This window comes from Heptranchias perlo, chromosome 7, assembly GCF_035084215.1.
Source record: "Heptranchias perlo isolate sHepPer1 chromosome 7, sHepPer1.hap1, whole genome shotgun sequence".
NCBI lineage: Eukaryota > Metazoa > Chordata > Chondrichthyes > Hexanchiformes > Hexanchidae > Heptranchias > Heptranchias perlo.
In genome coordinates this window covers 3,654,654-3,678,028 of record NC_090331.1, presented here as the reverse complement: position 1 = coordinate 3,678,028, position 23,375 = coordinate 3,654,654, and the positions used below count along the sequence as shown (strand labels likewise).

Sequence of the window (23,375 nt, the reverse complement as noted above, 5' to 3'; positions counted from 1 at the left end):
ACAGGGTACATTTTGCACCAGCAAATTACACCTTCAGTCGTACCCTTAAGCGTTCTTTCAGTCACCTTCTTAGCTACATTCATCCAAGACAAATGCTTTAATCTAATTTAACTGCATGAGGCATGTACATGTAATCATATCCACGATGGGCTGCACAACAACACAAGGGTATTCCTGTATGTACCCCAAATAATTTGAACTTTTAAATTCTGCATGTATAAGACTGCACATAAAAGGAAAGCATAAACACACACAGGAGAGTCCCCCAAACTATGCACTGTTGCCCCATTTGAGGTGGTGACACTTGAGATACTAAGCAAAGAGACCGAGGGAGTAGGGGGGAGTAGGGGATAGAGAAGTTGAAGGCCCATCACCAGTTCAGTGTCAGTACTAGCCTTCTCTTCCTCTTTCAACAACAACAACTTGCATTTATATAGCGCCTTTAATGCAGCAAAACGTCCCAAGGTGCTTCACATCTTTTTCTTATCCTATTCACTCATTCATTGATTAGCACCAAAACATGCACTGAAGCACAATAACATGTGCCTCGTTCTGCTGTAAGCTATATCTGAGGTTTTTCTGTGACAGTAGCATAGTAGACAGAAGTTTCTTTTCTCTTTCTCTTGGTGTGTCACAGGAAGCATAACCAGTGACCGGTGACACGAAACAAGTCAATACCTCTCAGCATGCAGCATAACGCACTCTCACCCTCCAAAGCAGCAGGTCAAGGACAGCAAACCAATAGGATTTTGAAACTGAGGCACAGGAGGGCACACTAGATGATGCACAAAGCATGAATGAGCAGGCGGCAATGGAGGAGAAGGAACTTGGTCTCCAGCAGGCCAGCCTTCCTCCATCCTTGGGTGATGAGGCCAGGGATCTGGACCTTACATTACCTTCTTTTACGAGAAGAATGCTTTCTGAGCATCATTGATCAATACAATCATTGGATAACGCACCAAGCAATCCACAACAGATGATGGGGCTAATATGGGAGGGTCCATTACCCAAATCAAAATAGTGTTAGTGGATAGGGTTATAACACTGCAATCCAGCATAGATCATTTGGCAATTCCAGGTACATCTACAGCAGAGCACATTGTGGCAGAGGTCCTTAGGCCAGTCATTGCATCTCTCATGAAAGCTCATAGAGCTGCCGCAGAGGCTTTGGGTTCGAATGTGCAACATACTCTTTTCAGCTCCAGAACTAGCTGCACCTCTCGCCAAGCTGTTCCAGTACAGCTACAACACTGGCATCTACCCAACAATGTGGAAAATTGCCCAGGTATGTCCTGTCCACAAAAAGCAGGACAAATCCAATCCGGCCAATTACCGCCCCATCAGTCTACTCTCAATCATCAGCAAAGTGATGGAAGGTGTCGTCGACAGTGCTATCAAGCGGCACTTACTCACCAACAACCTGATCACCGATGCTCAGTTTGGGTTCCGCCAGGACCACTCAGCTCCAGACCTCATTACAGCCTTGGTCCAAACATGGACAAAAGAGCTGAATTCCAGAGGTGAGGTGAGAGTGACTGCCCTTGACATCAAAGCAGCATTTGACCGAGTGTGGCACCAAGGAGCCCTGGTAAAATTGAAGTCAATGAGAATCAGGGGGAAAACTCTCCAGTGGCTGGAGTCATACCTAGCACAAAGGAAGATGGCAGTGGTTGTTGGAGGCCAATCATCTCAGCCCCAGGACATTGCTGCAGGAGTTCCTCAAGGCAGTGTCCGAGGCCCAACCATCTTCAGCTGCTTCATCAATGACCTTCCCGGCATCATAAGGTCAGAAATGGGGATGTTCGCTGATGATTGCACAGTGTTCAGTTCCATTTGCAATCCCTCAGATAATGAAGCAGTCCATGCCCGCATGCACGAAGACCTGGACAACATCCAGGCTTGGGCTCATAAGTGGCAAGTAACATTCGCGCCAGAAAAGTGCCAAGCAATGACCATCTCCAACAAGAGAGAGTCTAACCACCTCCCCTTGACATTCAATGGCATTACCATCGCCGAATCCCCCACCATCAACATCCTGGGGGTCACCATTGACCAGAAACTTAACTGGACCAGCCATATAAATACTGTGGCTACAAGAGCAGGTCAGAGGCTGGGTATTCTGCAGTGAGTGACTCACCTCCTGACTCCCCAAAGCCTTTCCACCATCTACAAGGCACAAGTCAGGAGTGTGACGGAATACTCTCCACTTGCTTGGATGAGTGCAGCTCCAACAACACTCAAGAAGCTCGACACTATCCAGGACAAAGCAGCCCACTTGATTGGCACCCCATCCACCACCCTAAACATTCACTCCCTTCACCACCGGCGTACAGTGGCTGCAGTGTGTACCATCCACAGGATGCACTGCAGCAACTCGACAAGGCTTCCTCGACAGCACCTCCCAAACCCGCGACCTCTACCACCAAGAAGGACAAGAGCAGCAGGTACATGGGAAGAACACCACCTGCACGTTCCCCTCCAAGTCACACATCATCCCGACTTGGAAATATATCGCCGTTCCTTCATCGTCGCTGGGTCAAAATCCTGGAACTCCCTTCCTAACAGCACTGTGGGACAACCTTCACCACACGGACTGCAGCGGTTGAAGTAGGCGGCTCACCACCAACTTCTCAAGGGCAATAAGGGATGGGCAACAAATGCCGGCCTCGCCAGCGACGCCCACATCCCATGAACGAATAAAAAAAAATCTGAGGTAAGTTTGGGGATCAGATTGAGAGAGCTGCTGTTTGAGGCTACACCAATTTAATTTGTTCCATCAGATCTGCTCTCATATGGATCAGTGGCAACAGCTAATGCCCAGCAGCATGTGCTTGAAATGGGCACGGATATTGGTGCTCTCTTTCAAGATAACAACACATCTGAGCTCTTTTGCCATTCTTCCAATGCTGCACGAGCAGCAGAAAGCAACAGGTCAGGACAACCCAGATCTGCAGAAGTAGCAGAGCAAGTCGCCAGATTACCTCAGGATTGGGCTCCTGGAGGGCAAGGGTCACCTCAGTCATAGGAACATAGGAACAGGAGTAGGCCATTCAGCCCCTCGTGCCTGCTCCGCCATTTGATAAGATCATGGCTGATCTGCGATCTAACTCCATATACCTGCCTTTGGCCCATATCCCTTAATACCTTTGATTGCCAAAAAGCTATCTATCTCAGATTTAAATTTAGCAATTGAGCTAGTATCAATTGCCGTTTGCGGAAGAGAGTTCCAAACTTCTACCACCCTCTGTGTGTAGAAATGTTTTCTAATCTCGCTACTGAAAGGTCTGGCCCCCGAGTCCTAGAATCCCCAACCAGCGGAAATAGTTTATCTCTATCCACCCTATCCGTTCCTCTTAATATCTTGTAAACTTCGATCAGATCACCCCTTAACCTTCAAAACTCCAGAGAATACAACCCCAATTTGTGTAATCTCGCCTCGTAACTTAATCCTTGAAGTCTGGGTATCATTCCAGTAAACCTACGCTGCACTCCCTCCAAAGCCAATATGTCCTTCCGAAGGTGCGGTGCCCAGAACTGCTCACAGTACTCCAAGTGTGGTTTAACCAGGGTTTTGTATAGCTGCAGCATAACCTCTGCCCCCTTGTACTCTAGTCCTCCAGATATAAAGGCCAGCATTGCTTTAGCCTTATTGATTATTTTCTACACCTGTTCATGACACTTCAATGATCTATGGACCTGAACCACTCGGTCCTTTTGGACATCCACTGTTACTAACTTTTCAGCATTTAGAAAGTACCCTGTTCCATCCTTTTTTGATCCAAAGTGGATGACCTCACATTTGTCTACATTGAATTCCATTTACCACAGTTTAGCCCATTCACCTAATCTATCAATATCGCTTTGGAATTTTATGTTTTCATCTACACTGCTTACAATGCCACCAATCTTTGTGTCATCGGCAAACTTAGATATGAGACTTTCTATGCCTTCATCTAAGTCGTTAAGAAATATTGTGAAGAATTGAGGCCCCAAGACAGATCCCTGCGGGACTCCACTCGTCACATACTGCCAATGTGAATACTTACCCATTATCCCTACTCTCTGTCGCCTTTCGCTCAGCCAACTTCCTAACCAAGTCCGTACTTTTCCCTCAATTCCATGGGCTTCTATCTTAGCTAACAGTCTCTTATGTGGGACCTTATCAAATGCCTTCTGGAAGTCCATATAAATAACATCCATTGACATTCCCCTGTCCACTACTTTAGTCACCTCTTCAAAAAATTCAATCAGGTTTGTCAGGCACGACCAACCTTTCACAAATCCATGCTGGCTCTCTGATTAACTGAAAATTCTCGAGGTCTTCAGTCACCCTATCCTTAATTATAGACTCCAGCATTTTCCCCACAACAGATGTTCGGCTGACTGGTCTATAATTCCCTGGTTTCCCTCTCTCTCCTTTCTTAAAAAGCGGAGTGACATGTGCAATTTTCCAATCCAGAGGGACAGTTCCTGAATCTATATAACTTTGAAAGATTAGAGTTAGGGCATCTGCAACGTGCTCACCTACTTCCTTTAAAACCCTGGGATGGAAACCATCTGGTCGTGGGGATTTGTCACTCTTTAATGCTATGTTCTTCATTACTGTTGCTTAACTTATATTAGTTTTATTGAGTCTATGTCCCCGACTCAATATTAGTTTTCTTGGGATTTCCGGCATGCTATCCTCTTTTTCTACTGTAAATACTGACGCAAAGGAATCGTTCAACATGTCCGCCATTTCCCCATTGTCGATGACAATATCCCCACTTTCAGTTTTTAAGGGGCCAACACTGCTCCTGACCACCCTCTTTTTCCTAATATAACTGTAAAAGTTCTTCGTATTGGTTTTGATATCCCTTGCAAGTTTCTTTTCATACTTTCTTTTTGTAGCTCTCACCATCTGTTTTGTGACCCTTTGTTGATCGATGTATCATTCCCATTCGGCAGGATCTGTGCCATTTTATGCCTTTTTGTATGCCCTTTCCTTATGTCTTATACTGTCCCTTACCTCTTTGGTTGTCCAGGGCTGTATTTTTTAGCAAGTAGAGTTCTTGCCCCTCAGGGGTATAAACCGATTCTGTATCACGTCAAATGTTTCTTTAAACATTTCCCACTGATCATCAGTCGTTTTACCCATTAACAGATTTGTCCAGTTTACTGTGGACAGTCTCTGTCTCATCCCATTGAAGTCGGCCTTACCCAAGTCTGGAATCTTCGCGGCTGACTCACTTTTTTCCGTTTCAAACACTACATTGAACTCGATCATGTTATGATCGATATTGGATAGATGTTCGCGTACAGTTAAGCCGTTAACTAAATCTGGTTCATTACTCATTACTAAATCTAGTATGGCTTGCCTCCTTAGTCATAGAGTCATAGAGTTATACAGCACGGATAGAGGCCCTTCGGCCCATCGTGTCCGCGCCGGCCATCAGCCCTGTCTACTCTAATCCCATATTCCAGCATTTGGTCCGTAGCCTTGTATGCTATGGCATTTCAAGTGCTCATCCAAATGCTTCTTGAATGTTGTGAGGGTTCCTGCCTCCACAACCCTTTCAGGCAGTGAGTTCCAGACTCCAACCACCCTCTGGGTGAAAAAGTTCTTTCTCAAATCCCCTCTAAACCTCCCGCCTTTTACCTTGAATCTATGTCCCCTTGTTATAGAACCCTCAACGAAGGGAAAAAGCTCCTTAGTATCCATCCTATCTGTGCCCCTCATAATTTTGTACACCTCAATCATGTCCCCCCTCAGCCTCCTCTGCTCCAAGGAAAACAAACCCAATCTTCCCAGTCTCTCTTCATAGCTGAAGCGCTCCAGCCCTGGTAACATCCTGGTGAATCTCCTCTGCACCCTCTCCAAAGCGATCACATCCTTCCTGTAGTGTGGCGACCAGAACTGCACACAGTACTCCAGCTGTGGCCTAACCAGTGTTTTATACAGCTCCATCATAACCTCCTTGCACTTATATTCTATGCCTCGGCTAATAAAGGCAAGTATCCCATATGCCTTCTTTACCACCTGATCTACCTGTTCCGCCGCCTTCAGGGATCTGTGAACTTGCACACCAAGATCCCTCTGACCCTCTGTCTTGCCTAGGGTCCTCCCATTCATTGTGTATTCCCTTGCCTTGTTAGTCCCTCCAAAGTGCATCACCTCGCACTTTTCCGGGTTAAATTCCATTTGCCACTGTTCCGCCCATCTGACCAACCCATCTATATCGTCCTGCAGACTGAGGCTATCCTCCTCGCTATTTACCACCCTACCAATTTTTGTATCATCAGCGAACTTACTGATCATACCTTTTACATTCATATCCAAGTCATTAATGTAGACCACAAACAGCAAGGGACCCAGCACCGATCCCTGTGGTACCCCACTGGCCACAGGCTTCCAGTCACAAAAACAACCTTCGACCATCACCCTCTGCCTTCTGCCACTAAGCCAGTTTTGTATCCAAAGTGCCAAGGCACCCTGGACTCCATGGGCTCGTACCTTCTTGACCAGTCTCCTGTGGGGGACTTTATCGAAGGCCTTACTGAAATCCATGTATACCACATCCACTGCGTTACCCTCATCCACACGCCTAGTCACCCCCTCAAAAAATTCAATCAAATTAGTCAGACATGATCTTCCCTTGACAAAGCCATGTTGACTATCCCTGATTAATCCTTGCTTCTCCAAGTGGAGACTAATTTTGTCCTTCAGAATTTTTTCCAATAATTTTCCTACCACTGATGTTAGGCTCACTGGCCTGTAGTTCCCCGGTTTTTCCCTACTCCCCTTCTTGAATAATGGTATTACATTAGCGGTTCTCCAGTCCTCTGGCACATCCCCTGTGGCCAGAGAGGTTCTGAATATATGTGTCAGAGCCCCCGCAATCTCCTCCTTTGCCTCACACAGTAGCCTGGGATACATTTCGTCCGGGCCTGGGGATTTATCCATTTTTAGGCCTGCTAAAACCGCCAATACCTCCTCCCGCTCGATGTTAATATGTTCGAGTATATCACAGTCCCCCTGCCGTATTTCTATGTCTACATCGTCCTTCTCCATAGTGAAAACAGATGCAAAAAATTCATTTAGAACCCCTCCTACATCTGCCGGCTCCACACACAGATTGCCATTTTTGTCCCTAATGGGCCCTATTTCTTCCCCAGTCATCCTCTTACCCTTAATATACCTATAAAACATCTTAGGATTTTCCTTTATTTTGCTCGCCAGTGTTATTTCATGGCCCCTCCTTGATCTCCTAATTTCTTTTTTAAGTATCCCCCTGCACTTTTTGTACTCCTCCAGGGCTTCCTCCGTCTTTAGCCTTTTGTATCTGCCAAAAGCCCTCCTTTTTTTCCTAATCCATTCTCGTATATCCCCTGACATCCAAGGTTCCCTGGAGTTCTTGGAACCACCCTTGACCTTTACGGGAACATGTTGCCATTGTATGGTCTCAATCTCCCTTCTGAAAGACTCCCATTGCTCCGATGCGGATTTTCCTACAAGCAGCTGATCCCAGTCCATTTTGGCCAGATCCTGCCTTATCCTATTAAAATCGGCCTTCCCCCAATTTAGAACCTTTATTTCCGGCCCCTCCCTGTCCTTTTCCATGACCACCTTAAATCTCACCGAATTATGGTCACTGTCACCAAAGTGCTCACCTACTAGCACTTCTTCCACTTGGCCGGCCACATTCCCTAGAATTAGGTCCAGTACCGCCCCCTCTCTTGTAGGACTTTCTACATGCTGGCTCAAAAAGCTCTCCTGGATGCACGTTAAGAATTTTGTACCCTCTAAGCCTTTTACACTCTGAGTATCCCAGTTAATATTGGGGAAGTTGAAATCCCCCACTATTATTACCCTATTATTTGCACAATTTTCTGAGATTTGCCTACATATCTGTTCCTCTATCTCCCCCTGACTGTTTGGGGGCCTATAGTACACTCCCATCAAAGTGCTTGCCCCCTTTTTGTTTTTAAGCTCCACCCATATGGCCTCATTAGAGGAAACTGCTGATATATCATCCCTCCTTATGGCAGTAATTGATTCTTTAATTAATATTGCGACCCCCCCTCCTCTTATACCTCCCCCTCTGTCTCGCCTGAAGATTCTGTACCCCGGAATATTGAGCTGCCAGTCTTGCCCCTCCCTCAACCATGTCTCTGTGACAGCAACAATATCATACTCCCATGTGTTTATCAACACCTTCAGTTCATCCACCTTATTCGCAAGACTCCTTGCATTAAAATAGATGCCATCCAGCCTTGCCCTCACATATTTGCCCTGTCTTCCAAGCTGACTTGTTTTTTTCTCTATATTTGGCTGCACATCACCCCCTATTGTAGCTCCACTCTGTATCCCATCCCCCTGCCAAGTTAGTTTAAACCCCCCCCAACAGTGCTAGCAAACCTCCCCGCAAGGATATTTGTCCCGCTCTGGTTCAGATGCAACCCGTCCGACTTGTACAAGTCCCACCTTCCCCAGAAGCAGGCCCAGTGATCCAGGAAACTGAAACCCTCCCTCCTGCACCAACTCTTTAGCCACGCATTCATCTGTTCTATCCTCCTATTTCTATACTCACTAGCCCGTGGCACTGGGAGTAATCCAGAGATTACAACCTTTGAGGTCCTGCTCTTTAATCTGCTACCTAGCTCCCTAAATTCTTGATGCAGGACCTCATCTCCCTTCCTACCTATGTCGTTGGTCCCAATGTGGACCACGACCTCTGCCTGCTCACCCTCCCCCTTGAGAATGCCCTGTCGCCGCTCAGTGACATCCATGACCCTGGCACCAGGGAGGCAACAAACCATCCTGGAGTCACGTTTACGGCCACAGAAACGCCTGTCTGTTCCCCTTACGATAGAATCCCCTACCATTATAGCTCTTCCACTCTTTTTCCTCCCAGCCTGTGCAGCAGAGCTACCCCTGGTGCCAGGAAGTTGGCTGCTGCTGTCTTCCCCTGATAAGTCATCCCCCTCAACAATATCCAAAGCGGTATATTTGTTTGAGAGGGGGACGGCCACAGGGGACCCCTGCACTGCCTGCCTGCTCTTCTTACTCTGCCTGGTGGTCACCCAATTACTTCCTGCCTGTACAACCTTTACCTGCGGTGTGACCATCTCACTTAACGTGCTATCCACGACGTTCTCAGCATCGCGAATGCTCCTTAATGAATCCATCCGCAGCTCCAGTGCCGCAATGCGGTTTGTCAGTAGCTGCAGCTGGATACATTTCCTGCACACATGGTCGTCAGGGACACCGGAAGGGTCCCTGATTTCCCACATAGAGCAGGAAGAGCATAACACGGGGCTGGGCTGTCCTGACATGACTTACCCTTTAACTAATTAATTCAAATTAAATGAATCCCACCAATTTCACTTCAATTCAAAAGGTATACTCAAGGGTCCTTGCTGAACAGCAGTCCCCCACTGCACAACAGAGACCAGAGAATCCACAAACTCTAACCTTAGACAAATTCAGCAGGAAAATACTCACCAGCCAATCACTTACCTCTTCCTTGGTGACGTCCCACTTGGATTACTTTTTGCTTCTTATTTATCTTAGGTCCAGGAGTTAAGTCCCTGTGATGTCGCACAGTAGTTGTCTCTTGGTGCAGGTCTGCTGCTGCTTTTATTCCACAATCTCAGTCTTCTACTCTCAGGTCCACTACTGCTCTGCAGGAAAAGTTTGGAAAAGCAAGGCAAAGCAGCACCTCCTTCCCCCACTTCACCAAACTCCCACACTTACCGAACTCTCAGCACCTTGTTGCCTCCAGGACATACTGCTGTAGAAAACGATCCCAAACACACTCAAGAAATTCACTCCCTCTCTGACAGTTGCTCGTCTGCTTTTCCCAATCTATGTGAAGGTTAAAGTCCCCCATTAAGACCACTATGCCTTTCTTACACGCTTGTCTAATCTCCGAATTTATACAATCGGGCACGTCAGAGCTGCTGCCAGGTGTCCCAAGAGACCCTCATAGGCAGACCACAATCAGCCAGTTCCTGTTCTCCTGACACTGGGAGAACACCTAGAAGAAGCATTAGGTTAGGTTTTAGAGCAGTTCAGTCATACATTTTCACCACGGAAACCACCACAGTGCAAGCAGTAGCACACATGATCCACATCACATTTTCGAGAATAAAATTTGGTTGCAGTGAAGTTGCACTGTGTGCTGAGAATGTTCTTGTTATGATGTAGGATAATGGGCAGGAATTTCAGCTCGAGTAACGCCAGTTTCCTGGTGTGACTCAAGTAGACTGGGATGGAAAATGTCTTTAGAAATCACTCTACTCGCTCCCTGATGTCTTATGAAACTTCCAGAATTTTCTGATGGAAGATAATGAGTGGGTATATTGTAATGCTGTACAAGTGATGAAAACACATCATGTAATTTATTTCCAATTATTTGCACCCTGGCAATGCTGGGTGCTGGTGAGTTGGATTGTATGCATATGGCAATTGATTACAGACACCAAGACACTTTATAAAAAAATGTAAAAAATGTTTTTAATTTCTTCACCCAGCAGAAAGGTCGCTGGCTGTGCTGTGCTGCAAGTCCTCAAAAGCCTGCGTAGTCATTCTCCACCTCACCCCACCATACAAGTATGCCAGGGAGGCCGCAAAATTTTACAAATCAGCCTGACCCCAGGCAATTGGCACTGGAACCCTGCCAGCATTAAACCAGAGGAGCGAACCCCGAATCGGGGTTCAGCAGGTGACGGGAATAAGATATTTTCAGCCACATTGGAGCTAACAACAAAAACAACAATTTGCATTTATATAAGGACATAAGAAATAGGAGCAGGTGTAGGCCATCCAGCCCCTCGAGCCTGCTCCGCCATTCAACAAAATCATGGCTGATCTTCTACCTCAACGCCATTTTCCTGCACCGTCCTCATATCCCTTGATTCCTTTAATATCTAGAAATCTATCGATCTCTGTTTTGAATGTACCCAATGACTGAGCCTTCACAACACTCTGGGGTAGAGAATTCCAAAGATTCACCACCCTCTGAGTGAAGAAATTTCTCCTCATCTCAGTCCTAAATGGCCTACCCCTTATTCTGAGACTGTGAACCCTGGTTCTAACTCCCCAGCCAGGGGAAACATCCTCCCTTCATCTACCCTGTCGAGCCCTGTAAGAATTTTGTATGTTTCAATGAGATCACCTCTCATTCTTCTAAACTCTAAAGAATACGGGACTAGTCTACTCAATCTCTCCTCACACAAAAATCCCGCCATCCCAGGAATCAGTCTGGTGAACCTTTGTTGCACTCCCTCTATGGCAAGTATATCCTTTCTTAGGGAAGGAGACCAAAATTGTACACAATACTCTAAGTGCGGTCACACCAAGGCCCTATATGATTGCAGTAAGACATCTTTACTCCTGTACTCAAATCCTCTTGTAATAAAGGCCAACATACCATTTGCTTATAGCGCCTTTGACGTAGTAAAATGTCCAAAGGTGCTTCGCAGTAGCGTTATCAAACAAAATTTGACACCGAGCCACATAAGAAGATACTAGGACAGTGGTCAAAGAGGTAGGTTTTAAGGAGTGTCTTAAAGGAGGAGAGAGAGGTAAAGAGGCGGAGAGATTTAGGGAGGGAATTCTGGAGCTTAACGCCGAGGCAGCTGAAGGCACGGCCGCCAATGGTGGAGCGATTAAAATCAGCGACTGCAAGAGGCAAGAATTGGAGGAGCGCAGAGATCTCGGAGTGGCATTGTAGTAATCAATTAAATAAATAAAATAGTTATGGCAGGGCAGGAGATGTGTTGCAGCTGCAATATGTGGGAGCTACTGGACAGTTTTGTCCAGGGTGACTACATCTGCGGTAAGTGTCTGCAGCTCGAGGAACTTCGGCTCCGAGTTGAGGGGCTGGAGTCCGAGCTGCAGACATTGCGAGGCATCAGGGAGGGACAAAGTTACCTGGACACTTTGATCCAGGAGGCAGTCACACCCCTTAGACTAAATATTGTAGAATTGGCACTTGGTCAGGGACAGGAGGGTGTGACTGCGAGTGAGGCAGGTACGGGGATCCAGGAGGTAGCATTGCAGGAGCCTCAGTCCCTGAGCTTGTCCAATAGATACGAGGTTCTTGCAGCCCTTGTGGACGAGTGCAGGGAACGCAGGGAGGATGAGCAAACTGGCCACAGCACCGTGGTTCAGGGGGCCATTCAAGTGGGGGAAGTAAAAAGGAATGTGGTTGTAGTAGGCGACAGTATAGTTCGAGGGAAGGCTGTGTTGCCTACCTGGTGCCAGGGTTAAGGACATCTCCTCAGGGCTGTACAGAAACTTGGAGTGGGAGGGGGAGGATCCAGTTGTCGTGGTCCACTAGGTACCAACGACATAGGTAGGACGAAGAAAGAGGTTCTGCTGAGGGAGTTTGAGCAGCTAGGGACTAAATTAAAAAGCAGAACCACAAAGGTGATAATCTCCGGATTATTACCTGAGCCATGAGCAAATTGGCACAGGGTAAATCAGATCAGAGAGATGAATGCGTGGCTCAAAGATTGGTGTGGGAGAAGTGGGTTTCGAAACATGGGGCACTGGCACCAGTACTGGGGAAAGAGGGAGCTGTTCCGTTGGGACGGGCTTCACCTGAACCATACTGGTACCAATGTTCTGGCAAACCGAATAACTAGGGCGATAGAGAAGGGTTTAAACTGAATAGAGCGGGGGAGAGCTCAGGTGGGGCGAAGTTTAGATTGATAAAAAGACAAGGAAGTAGTACAGGAAAGTGATGGGGGGAATGATAAACAGAGTGTGTCAGGAAGGGACAGTGCGTGCAAACATAAGAGTGCAGGAGCAAATGGGGCCAGGGTAGGAAAAAATGGTAAAAAGACAAAATTAAAGGTTCTTTATCTGAATGTGCGCAGCATTCGTAATGAGTTAGATGAATTGACGGCACAAATAGAAACAAATGGGTATGATCTCGTGGCCATTACAGAGACGTGGTTACAAGGTGACCAAGGTTGGGAGCTAAATATTCGGGGTTATTTAACATTTCGGAAGGATAGGAAAAAAGGTAAAGTTTGTGGGGTAGCTCTGTTAATAAAGGATGAAGTTGGTATAATAGTGAGAAATGATCTTGGCTCAGAAGATAAAGATTTCGAATCAATTTGAGGGGAGGTAACAAATAGCAAGGGAAAGAAATCACTGGTGGGAGTAGTATGTAGGCACCCTAACGGTAGCTACACTGTTGGGCAAAATATTAATGAGGAAATATGGGGGGCTTGTAAAAAAGGTAATGCAATAATCATGGGCGATTTTAACTTTCACATAGATTGGACAAATCAAATTGGCAAAAATAGCCCTGAGGAGGAGTTCATAGAGTGTATTAGGGACTGTTTCTTAGACCAATACGTCGGGGAACCAACCAGGGAACAGGCCATTTTGGATCTGGTAATGGGTAACAAAATAGGATTAATTAATGATCTCAAAGGATCACCTGGGAAGCAGTGATCATAACATGATAGAATTTCACATCCAGTTTGAGAGCGAGGATCTTGGGTCTGAAACTATTGTATTAAACTTAAATCAGGGCAATTATAAAGGAATGAGGGCAGAATTGGCGAAAGTGGACTGGGTAAACAGATTAGATGGGATGATGGTGGATAAGCAGTGCCAAACATTTAAAAAGATATTTTATGACTCACAACAAAAATATATCCATGTGAGGAGGAAAGACCCCACAAAAAGGATGAACCAACCATGGCTAACTAAGGAAGTCAAGGATGGTATCAGGTTAAAAGAAAAAGAATACAACATGGCAAAGATTACTGGTAAGCCCAAAGATTGGGAAAACTTTAAAAACCAGCAAAGGATGACTCAAAGAACAATGAAGAGGGAGAAAATAACTTATGAGAGTAAACTAGCACCAAATATAAAAACTGACAGTAAAAGTTTCTACAAGTATATAAAAAGGAAGAGGGTAGCTAAAGTAAACATTGGTCCTTCAGAGGATGAGACTGGGGAAATAATAATGGAAAACAAGGAAATGGCAGAGGAATTGAACAGATATTTTGTATCTGTCTTCACAGTAGAAGACACCAATAATATACCAATAATAGTAGAAAATCAAGGGGCAAAGGGGAGGGAGGAACTAAAAACAATCACTATCACTGGAGAAAAAGTACTAGATAAACTAATCGGTCTAAAGGCTGACAAGTCCCCTGGACCTGATGGCTTGCATCCGAGGGTCTTAAAGGAAGTGGCTACAGAGATAGTGGATGCATTGGTTGTAATCTTCCAGAATTCACTCGATTCTGGAAAGGTCCCAGCGGATTGGAAAACCGCAAACGTAACAACCCTATTCAAGAAGGGAGTGAGACAGAAAGCAGGTAACTATAGACCAGTTAGCCTAACATCTGTCATTGGGAAAATGCTAGAATCCATTATTAAGGAAGTAGTCGCAGGACATTTGGAGACTCACGATACAATCAAGGAGAGTCCACATGGTTTTATGAAGGGGAAATCGTGTCTGACAAATTTATTAGAGTTCTTTGAGGAAGTAACAGGCAGGGTAGATAAAGGGGAACCAATGGATGCAGTACATTTGGACTTCCAAAAGGCATTCGATAAGGTGCCACATAAAAGATTACTGCACAAGATAAGAGCTCATGGTGTTGGGGGCAATATACTGGCATGGATAGAGGATTGGCTAACTAACAGAAAACAAAGAGTCAGGATAAAAGGGTCATTTTCAAAATGGCAATCTGTAACTAGTGGGGTGCTGCAGGGATCAGTGCTGGGGCCTCAACTATTTACAATATATATCAATGACTTGGATGAAGGAACAGAGTGTCTTCTGGCCAAATTTGCTGACGATACAAAGATAAGTGCAAAAGCAAGTTGCAATGAGGACACAAAGGGCTCGATGTTAGCAGGGCTGCGGGTCCGCGGCAGGGGGGCTATCGGGCGCGTGGGTAACGCGCCCGGTGAAATTAGTCAGCCACCCGCGCGATCGCAGCCCAATTGGATCCACTTACCTTGTCTTCCGGGTTCCCCGCTGCTGATCTGCGCGTCGGGCGGGCTGCGCATGCGCAGTAAGATCTGTCAGCTGGAGGAGCTCTATTTAAAGGGGCAGTCCTCCACTGACAGATGCTGCAACAAATAGAAAAAATTACAGCATGGAGCAGCCCAGGGGGAAGGCTGCTCCCAATTTAATGATGCCTCACTCCAGGTATCAATACATGGGGTGAGGAGGAGGGGGAGGACCGAGATCTTCCTCCCAGCGGGCGGGAGGAAGCGGCCTGCCTCTGCCACCAGGAAGGCCTGGCTCGAGGTGGCAGAGGAGGTCACCTGCACCACCAACATATCGCCCACCTGCATCCAATGCAGGAGGCGCTCCAATGACCTCAGTAGGTCAGCCAAAGTGAGTACACTTACACATTCCCCTACACTCCATCTGCCACATCACCGCCCCCACCCCACACCTCCTTCTGCACTGCCAACACTACTCTGTCACATCACCCCTCATACCCACTCAAACCTCATCCTCATTTTACCTGCTCTTACTCACCTCGCCAGTACTCATCCCGCCACTACCACTCAACCCAATCCTCATACAATCTCATGGCTCGATCTCATACTCACCCTCTCGTGCATCTCTTTCACGGTCAGCCTCACTCAACCTGCCACTACCTGTGCTGCAGCCACAGGGCATGCATCAGATATATGCAGTCGGCAGCGTAAGGCAAATGTGTCATGAGCATGAAGGGGATGCACAAGGGTGTTTGAGGGTTTGTCATGGTTGTTATTTATGTTGAATTTCTGACCAACTTACATTACATATTATATTGGCACCACTACTGCCATGTCTTTGCGAATCTTGTCTGGTTTGTGCAATAATGCCCTTTCCTGAGGATCACTATGAAGACCCACAACTGATGCCACCCATTGTGTCACTGCAGAGTGGGTGTCGGTGTATTTGCAGGGCTCTTTTGTGCAGACGGCTGAGAGGCGTTGGCGATGTCCCCGGTGGCACCCTGGAAGGATGCGGAGGAGAAGTTGTTGAGGGCAGTGGTGACTTTGACAGCGACAGGAAAGAAGATGGTGCTCGGGCCAGCCAGGAGCAGCTTGGCATGAAGGAGGCTGCAGATGTCCACGACTACATGTCGAGTGACTCTGAGCCTCCGTGTGCACTGCTGCTCAGAGAGGTCCAGGAAGCTGAGCCTCGGTCTGTGGACCCTGTGGCGAGGGCTGTGCCCTCTGCGACGCATCTCTCTCTGCGGTAGCCCTCCCTCCTGCTGTACAGGTGGATGTGTCACTGCACTCTGTTGTGGAGCTCCACGTGTCAGAGGTGGACGGCGTGGATGGCGAGGCTGGTGATGCTGTTCGCCCTCCGAGGAGGTCATGACTGCAGCTACGGTGGCCCCCATCCGGAAGATGTACATCTGAGGGGGTCTGCAAGGTAGGTACATGTCTCTGGACCCCGGGGTAAGTGTGCAAGTTGGTGACTTTGATTGTCAGGAGGAGGGTGCTGGAGGCCAAACTTTGTCCCAAGTGGCAGAGTGGCCCCCTGCAATGAGTGAGGGTCTCTCCCCCCCACACCTGTCAAATGGACCTGTGCAGCTGCCACAGGCTGATGGCTGCAACAGGTCCATTTGAACTGGGAGTTTTTCCCCCAGTATGGGAAACAGTCCCAGTTTGCGATAAAATCCCACCCCTCCTCACATAATCCCTTAATCAGGTCAGTTAATGACATGAACAAGCAAAATAAATACTTTCAAGTGGAACCCCGCCGGCTTTAATTGCCTGCGGGATTCCCAACAGTGGGGGCTGCGCGCGCACGCCGGCGCGTCAGTGGGGAACCCGGAAGTGGGCGGGTTGGAGCCGGGCTCCGGACCCGCTCCGGGATTCTCCGATTTTCGGAGCCCCCCAGCCAGGAACTCACCCGACAGCGGGTGCTAAAATGATGCCCAAAGTGTCTGCAAATTAATATTGACAGGTTAAGCAAATGAGCAAAAATTTGGCAGATGGAATATAATGTGGGAAAATGTGAAGTCATCCACTTTGGGAGGAAAAATAAAAAAGCAAAATATTATTTGAATGGAGAAATACAAGAAAATGCTGCGGTACAGAGGGATCTGGGTGTCCTCGTATATGAAACACAAAAAGTCAACATACAGGTGCAGCAGGTAATCCGGAAGACAAACGGAATATTGGCCTTTATTTCTAGGGGGATTGAGTATAAAAGCAGGGAAGTCATGCTACAACTGTACAGGGTGCTGGTGAGACCACACCTGAAGTCCTGCGTACAGTTCTGGTGCCCTTATTTAAGGAAGGACATACTTGCATTGGAGGCAGTTCAGAGAAGGTTCACTAGGTTGATTCCAGGTATAGAAGGGTTGTCTTATGAGGAAAGACTGAACAGGTTGGGTCTATACTCATTGGAGTTTAGAAGAATGAGAGGAGATCTTATTGAAACATACAAGATTCTGAGGGAATTCTTTACCCAAAAAGCTGCGAAGGCTGAGTCATTGAATACATTCAAGGTTGAGTTAGACAAATTTTTGATCAGCAAGGGAGTCAAAGGATGTGGGGAAAGGTGGGAAAGTGGAGTTGAGGTAAAAATCAGATCAGCCATGATCTCTTTGAATGGCAGTGCACGCTCGAGGGGCTGAATGGCCTACTCCTGCTCCTATCTCTTATGGTCTTATACCCCGTATCCTGAGACTGTGACCCCTCGTTCTAGACCCCCCCCAGCCAGGGGAAACATCCTCCCTGCATCCAGCCTGTCTGGTCCTGTCAGAATTTTATACGTTTCAATGAGATCCCCTCTCATTCTTCTAAACTCTGGTGAATACAGAACTAGTCAACCCAATCTCTCCTCATACGACAGTCCTGCCATCCCAGGAATCAGTGTGGTGAACCTTCGCTGCACTCCCACTATGGCAAGTATATCCTTTCTTAGGTAAGGAGACCAAAACAGCACACAATATTCCAGGTGTGGTCTCACCAAGGCCCTGTATAACTGCAGTAAGACATCCTTGTCTTAGATAGAAGCAGATTGTTTCCCGTAGCTGAGGGGATTAAAATGACAGGCCATAGATACAAGGTTAAATTTAGAACAGTGCATCAGATTATATGGAGTTGTAAGGTTGTGAAATTCACTTCCAGGGTTAGTGGTTGAGGCAGAAACTATTGCCCTGATTTTAACTGGGGTGGAAGTGCAGTGTGCAGAGGCCGGGGCGGGCAGGAGTGTCAGTGTGAGGCCCGGGCGATTTTAACCCCCGGACCTCAATGCCATTTTCTAATGCTGACTCCTGCCCAAACCCAGCAGGAATGAAGAGGTGGCCAGTAGGCGGGAGCAAGATGTCGAGTGGCAGGCGGCCGCCGCCGAGGGCACGAGGGAATGGTCCCCAGCATAAGTCAGTGATTGAGAGGACGATTGGGAGGAGAGGAGGGGAAGCCCGGGGCAGGGGAGCCCAAAGTTTCCTTGTGGGGCAAAGAGAATCACTCCTGCGCCACCGGGCCCACAGGGAGATCTTATTGAAACATACAAGATTCTGAGGGGACTCGATAGGGTAGATGCTGTAAGGATGTTACCCCTCATAGGGGAATCTAAAACTAGGGGGCATAGTCTCAGAATAAGGGGTCACCTGTTTAAGACAGAAATGAGGAGGAATTTCTTCTCCCAGAGGGTCGTGAATCTTTGGAATTCTTTACCCCAAAAAGCTGTGAAGGCTGAGTCATTGAATAAATTTTTGATCAGCAAGGGAGTCAAAAGATATGGGAAAAAGGCGGGAAAGTGGAGTTGAGGTAAAAATCAGATCAGCCATGATCTCATTGAATAGCGGAGCAAGGGTCTAATGGCCTAATCCTGCTCCTATCTCTTCTGGAGCGTTGCAGGGTTAGAGGAGGTTACAGAGATAGGGAGGGGCGTGGCCATGGAGGGATTTGAAAACAAAGATGAGACTTGTAAAATCGAGGTGTTCCCGGACCAGGAGCCAATGTCGGTCAGCGAGCATAGGGTGATGGGTGAATGGGACTCTGTGCGAGTTAGGATACGGGCAGCAGAGTTTTAGATGAGCTCAAGTTTATGGGGGGTCGAAGGTGGGAGGCCTGGAAGAGGAGAGGGTGGAAGAGGAGAGCACTGGAATAGTCAAGTCGAGAGGTAACATGAGGGTTTCAGCAGCAGATAAGCTGAGGCAGGGTCAGAGACGGGCGATGATAAAGGTAAATGCAATCACCTCAGGACAATGTAGGTGAAGATTTATTACTTGATAACATGATGAAGATGCAGAGGGCGGTTGATGAAATGAGTGGTTGAGGTATTTAGCAGAAGGTCTCATCATTGTGACCTATCTTATGGGTGGAACAGCCAGCAAAGGTGCTTCAACAGCAGGGTCTTTTGGCTCCTCCTGGTTTCTTGGTCATCTTCTTTCTGTAGTTGGTTGACATTCTCCTTTGGGTGTTCCATGTTGCTGCCTCACTGGATAGCAAAGTTGTGGAGCATGCAGTAGACAATGATGATCCTGAACACCTTGGCCAGGCATCAATGTCGGATACCCCTTTTTTGGCTCAACATCTAAAGCACTGCTTTCACATGCCCATGGGAGCTAAATGCACCTCATTGCACTTGAGCTTGGCAGGTATATATGGTTTCTGAGGTGGTGTTACTCTCCTAGGAGCCAACCATGCACTTTTCTTTGGTGGTATTATAATAGGAGCACAGTACATTGTCTTAAATTAACTACATAATGACTGCTGCCTGAGAAGCAGACATTCAGCTGAATGATCCTGCGCAGATAGTCACAAATGAGCTGCATGTTGATGGAGTGATAACCCTTGCAATTCAAGAATGCACAGCTATTGTGTGCAGGATGTAGAACCACACTGACGCCACTAAAGATGCGGGCAATCCTGCAATTTGGAAAAACTGCAATGCCTTTTATGCCTTTGTTAGTTGTCAGTGGGGAAAGTGATAAAGTTGATTGCTCTAGCAAATAAAGTATGAGTCACTTTCATGATCCATCTGAGTATTGCAGATTGATTGATGAGCCTGGAAGGATTCTGAGGCATACACACTGAGGGCTGTAATGATCTTGAGAGCCACTGGCCATGACGTTGGTGCAGTTTGGCTGGAAGTCAGTTTGCAGCACATGGCACATCTTGGTGACACTCCAACATGTGAAATGCTGCTTATGGAGATGCAGTTCCTGAGACAAATTCAAGTGTGCCTCTGAGTGTTTGTATATGTGCATTGGTGGGTAATAGCAGGTAGGTATAGTTCTCCTCTGATGCCATCTCACCTGCCTGATATCCTTCCATTGCTTCTTTTGTTCCTCCAAGAGACCATTTCTAATCAAGCTGGTCTGTGCTGCTGTCTGGGTGCTGGCCATTGTTCTATCTTTACCTAGTGGCACAATATCTTTTAAACCATCTGTCCCATTTTTTCCTACAAAGGTTAGTGGAAATTTGGAACTCATTTCCCCAAAAGGCTGTGGATGCTGGGGGTCAATTGAAATTTTCAAGACGGAGATTGATAGATTTTTGTTGGCTAAGGGTATCAAGGAATCTGGAGCAACAGCAGATAAATAGGGTTGAGTAACAGATCAGCCGTGATCCAATTGAATGGAGGAACAGGCTGGAGGGGCTGATTGGCCTCCTCCTGTTCCTATGTTCCGATGACAGAACAAGACCCCGACTGACATGTAATAATGAGGCTCCCAACCAAGTCAGGCGGGTGCCTCAGCCACCCACGAAAGGGTTCTGTTAAGATGGCGGTGGGCGAGAATGTTGAGGACCCTGCAAGGATCCCACTGTGTGGGAAGGGTTAAAAATCCGCCCACTGTTTTCAAGAGATGAGAGCAAAATCATTCCCATTATCAGTGGATACGGGCATATAACACATGATTAGAGGATAACAAAAAGCACTTGTTTCCGTGGGGATTCTCCTGATCTCCCACTGTAACTTCAGCGGTCATTCAGCGGGCACCCTAGAGAAATGGGAGATCGGGAGAACCCCCATGAAATTTTACCCATCCATGTTTAACATATGTGTTTAGCATAATTGTACAAATCACTCTCATTTCCTGATCTACTTTTTGTTTCTTTCAGAAAATGGCTGCTCAAAAGTTCAAACTTGACATTGATGAAATTGCCAACATTACTGACAGCTTCACTGTTGATCCGAAGACAATTATCTGTACATCAGAGATAAATGAGGCAATCAACGCTGCAATTGCTGCTGTCTACAGCCTGTTCTGTTTCCTCGCTGTGATAGGGAACATGATCGTAATGATTGTCATACTTTATAATCGATGCACAATATCATCCACAGACATCTACCTGCTTCATCTGGCAGTAGCCGATCTCCTCTTTGCCGTGACCTTGCCCTTTTGGGCAGTGGATGCCATATCTGGGTGGGTGTTTGGTGATGCCATGTGCAAGATTATCAGCATGTTACAGGAAGTTAACTTTTACAGTGGGATTCTGTTGCTGGCTTGTATCAGTATTGACCGCTATCTGGCCATTGTCTACTCTGCTCAGGCTCACAAGCACAAGAGACCATTTCTAATCAAGCTGGTCTGTGCTGCTGTCTGGGTGCTGGCCATTGTTCTATCTTTACCTAGTCTGTACAAGGGCGAATATATACCCAGATCCAGCAAAATGATGTGTCATGAGATACTCTACGGTAAATCGGCTGAAACATGGAGAGTAACCACCAGGTTTTTGCGACACTTTATTGGGTTCCTCATCCCTCTGGTTGTCATGATCTTCTGCTACAGCGTGACAATCCAGAAACTGTGTCAAACGAAGGGATTCCAGAAACAGAAAGCCATGAAGGTCATCATAGCAGTAGTGCTGGCTTTTCTCATTTGTTGGCTGCCGTACAATATCACTGTCTTCATCGACACGCTGATGAGGATGCAGTATATTGACGAGACTTGTGACATGCGCACTCATGTCGACAGGGCTCTGTCTGCAACCCAAAGTTTGGGATTCCTGCACAGCTGCATTAACCCAATCTTATACGCATTCATCGGGGTGAAATTCAGGAGGAAACTGGTCAAACTCTTGACTATGAAAGGAATCATTAAACAAAGTGCAGAGTCACCGTACGAGAGATCTGCATCGTCCTCTAAATCTGGACTTACTTGAACCACAATACAGGCTGCTTGTGTCAGAGATAGTTCAACCAATCAGTAAGACGGCAAATACAAAACATTAATAAATGAAAGTCATCGAGTTAGAGTCATAGAGTTATACAGCACGGATAGAGGCCCTTCGGCCCATCGTGTCCACGCCGGCCATCAAGCCCTGTCTACTCCAATCCCATATTCCAGCATTTGGTCCGTAGCCTTGTATGCTATGGCATTTCAAGTGCTCATCCAAATGCTTCTTGAATGTTGTGAGGGTTCCTGCCTCCACAACCCTTTCAGGCAGTGAGTTCCAGACTCCAACCACCCTCTGGGTGAAAAAGTTCTTTCTCAAATCCCCTCTAAACCTCCCGCCTTTTACCTTGAATCTATGTCCCCTTGTTATAGAACCCTCAACGAAGGGAAAAAGCTCCTTAGTATCCATCCTATCTGTGCCCCTCATAATTTTGTACACCTCAATCATGTCGCCCCTCAGCCTCCTCTGCTCCAAGGAAAACAAACCCAATCTTCCCAGTCTCTCTTCATAGCTGAAGCGCTCCAGCCCTGGTAACATCCTGGTGAATCTCCTCTGCACCCTCTCCAAAGCGATCACATCCTTCCTGTAGTGTGGCGACCAGAACTGCACACAGTACTCCAGCTGTGGCCTAACCAGTGTTTTATACAGCTCCATCATAACCTCCTTGCTCTTATATTCTATGCCTCGGCTAATAAAGGCAAGTATCCCATATGCCTTCTTTACTACCTTATCTACCTGTTCCGCCGCCTTCAGGGATCTGTGAACTTGCACACCAAGATCCCTCTGACCCTCTGTCTTGCCTAGGGTCCTCCCATTCATTGTGTATTCCCTTGCCTTGTTAGTCCCTCCAAAGTGCATCACCTCGCACTTTTCCGGGTTAAATTCCATTTGCCACTGTTCCGCCCATCTGACCAACCCATCTATATCGTCCTGCAGACTGAGGCTATCCTCCTCGCTATTTACCACCCTACCAATCTTTGTATCATCAGCGAACTTACTGATCATACCTTTTACATTCATATCCAAGTCGTTAATGTAGACCACAAACAGCAAGGGACCCAGCACCGATCCCTGTGGTACCCCACTGGCCACAGGCTTCCAGTCACAAAAACAACCTTCGACCATCACCCTCTGCCTTCTGCCACTAAGCCAGTTTTGTATCCAAAGTGCCAAGGCACCCTGGATTCCATGGGCTCGTACCTTCTTGACCAGTCTCCTGTGGGGGACTTTATCGAAGGCCTTACTGAAATCCATGTATACC

At 47.0% G+C, this 23,375-nt stretch overlaps 1 protein-coding gene across 1 annotated transcript in view; it reads left to right on the top strand.

Annotated features, from left to right (window-relative positions):
* The window catches only part of LOC137323244 (C-X-C chemokine receptor type 1-like), a 38,803-nt gene extending 16,332 nt beyond the window's left edge, over positions 1–22,471 (top strand). The window contains exon 3 of the mRNA XM_067986734.1: positions 21,056–22,471. Within this exon, the coding sequence (XP_067842835.1) occupies positions 21,059–22,099 (1,041 nt within the window). The 5' untranslated portion in view covers positions 21,056–21,058 and the 3' untranslated portion in view covers positions 22,100–22,471. The remainder of the gene's footprint in view (positions 1–21,055) is intronic.
* The last annotated feature ends 904 nt before the right edge of the window (positions 22,472–23,375 follow it).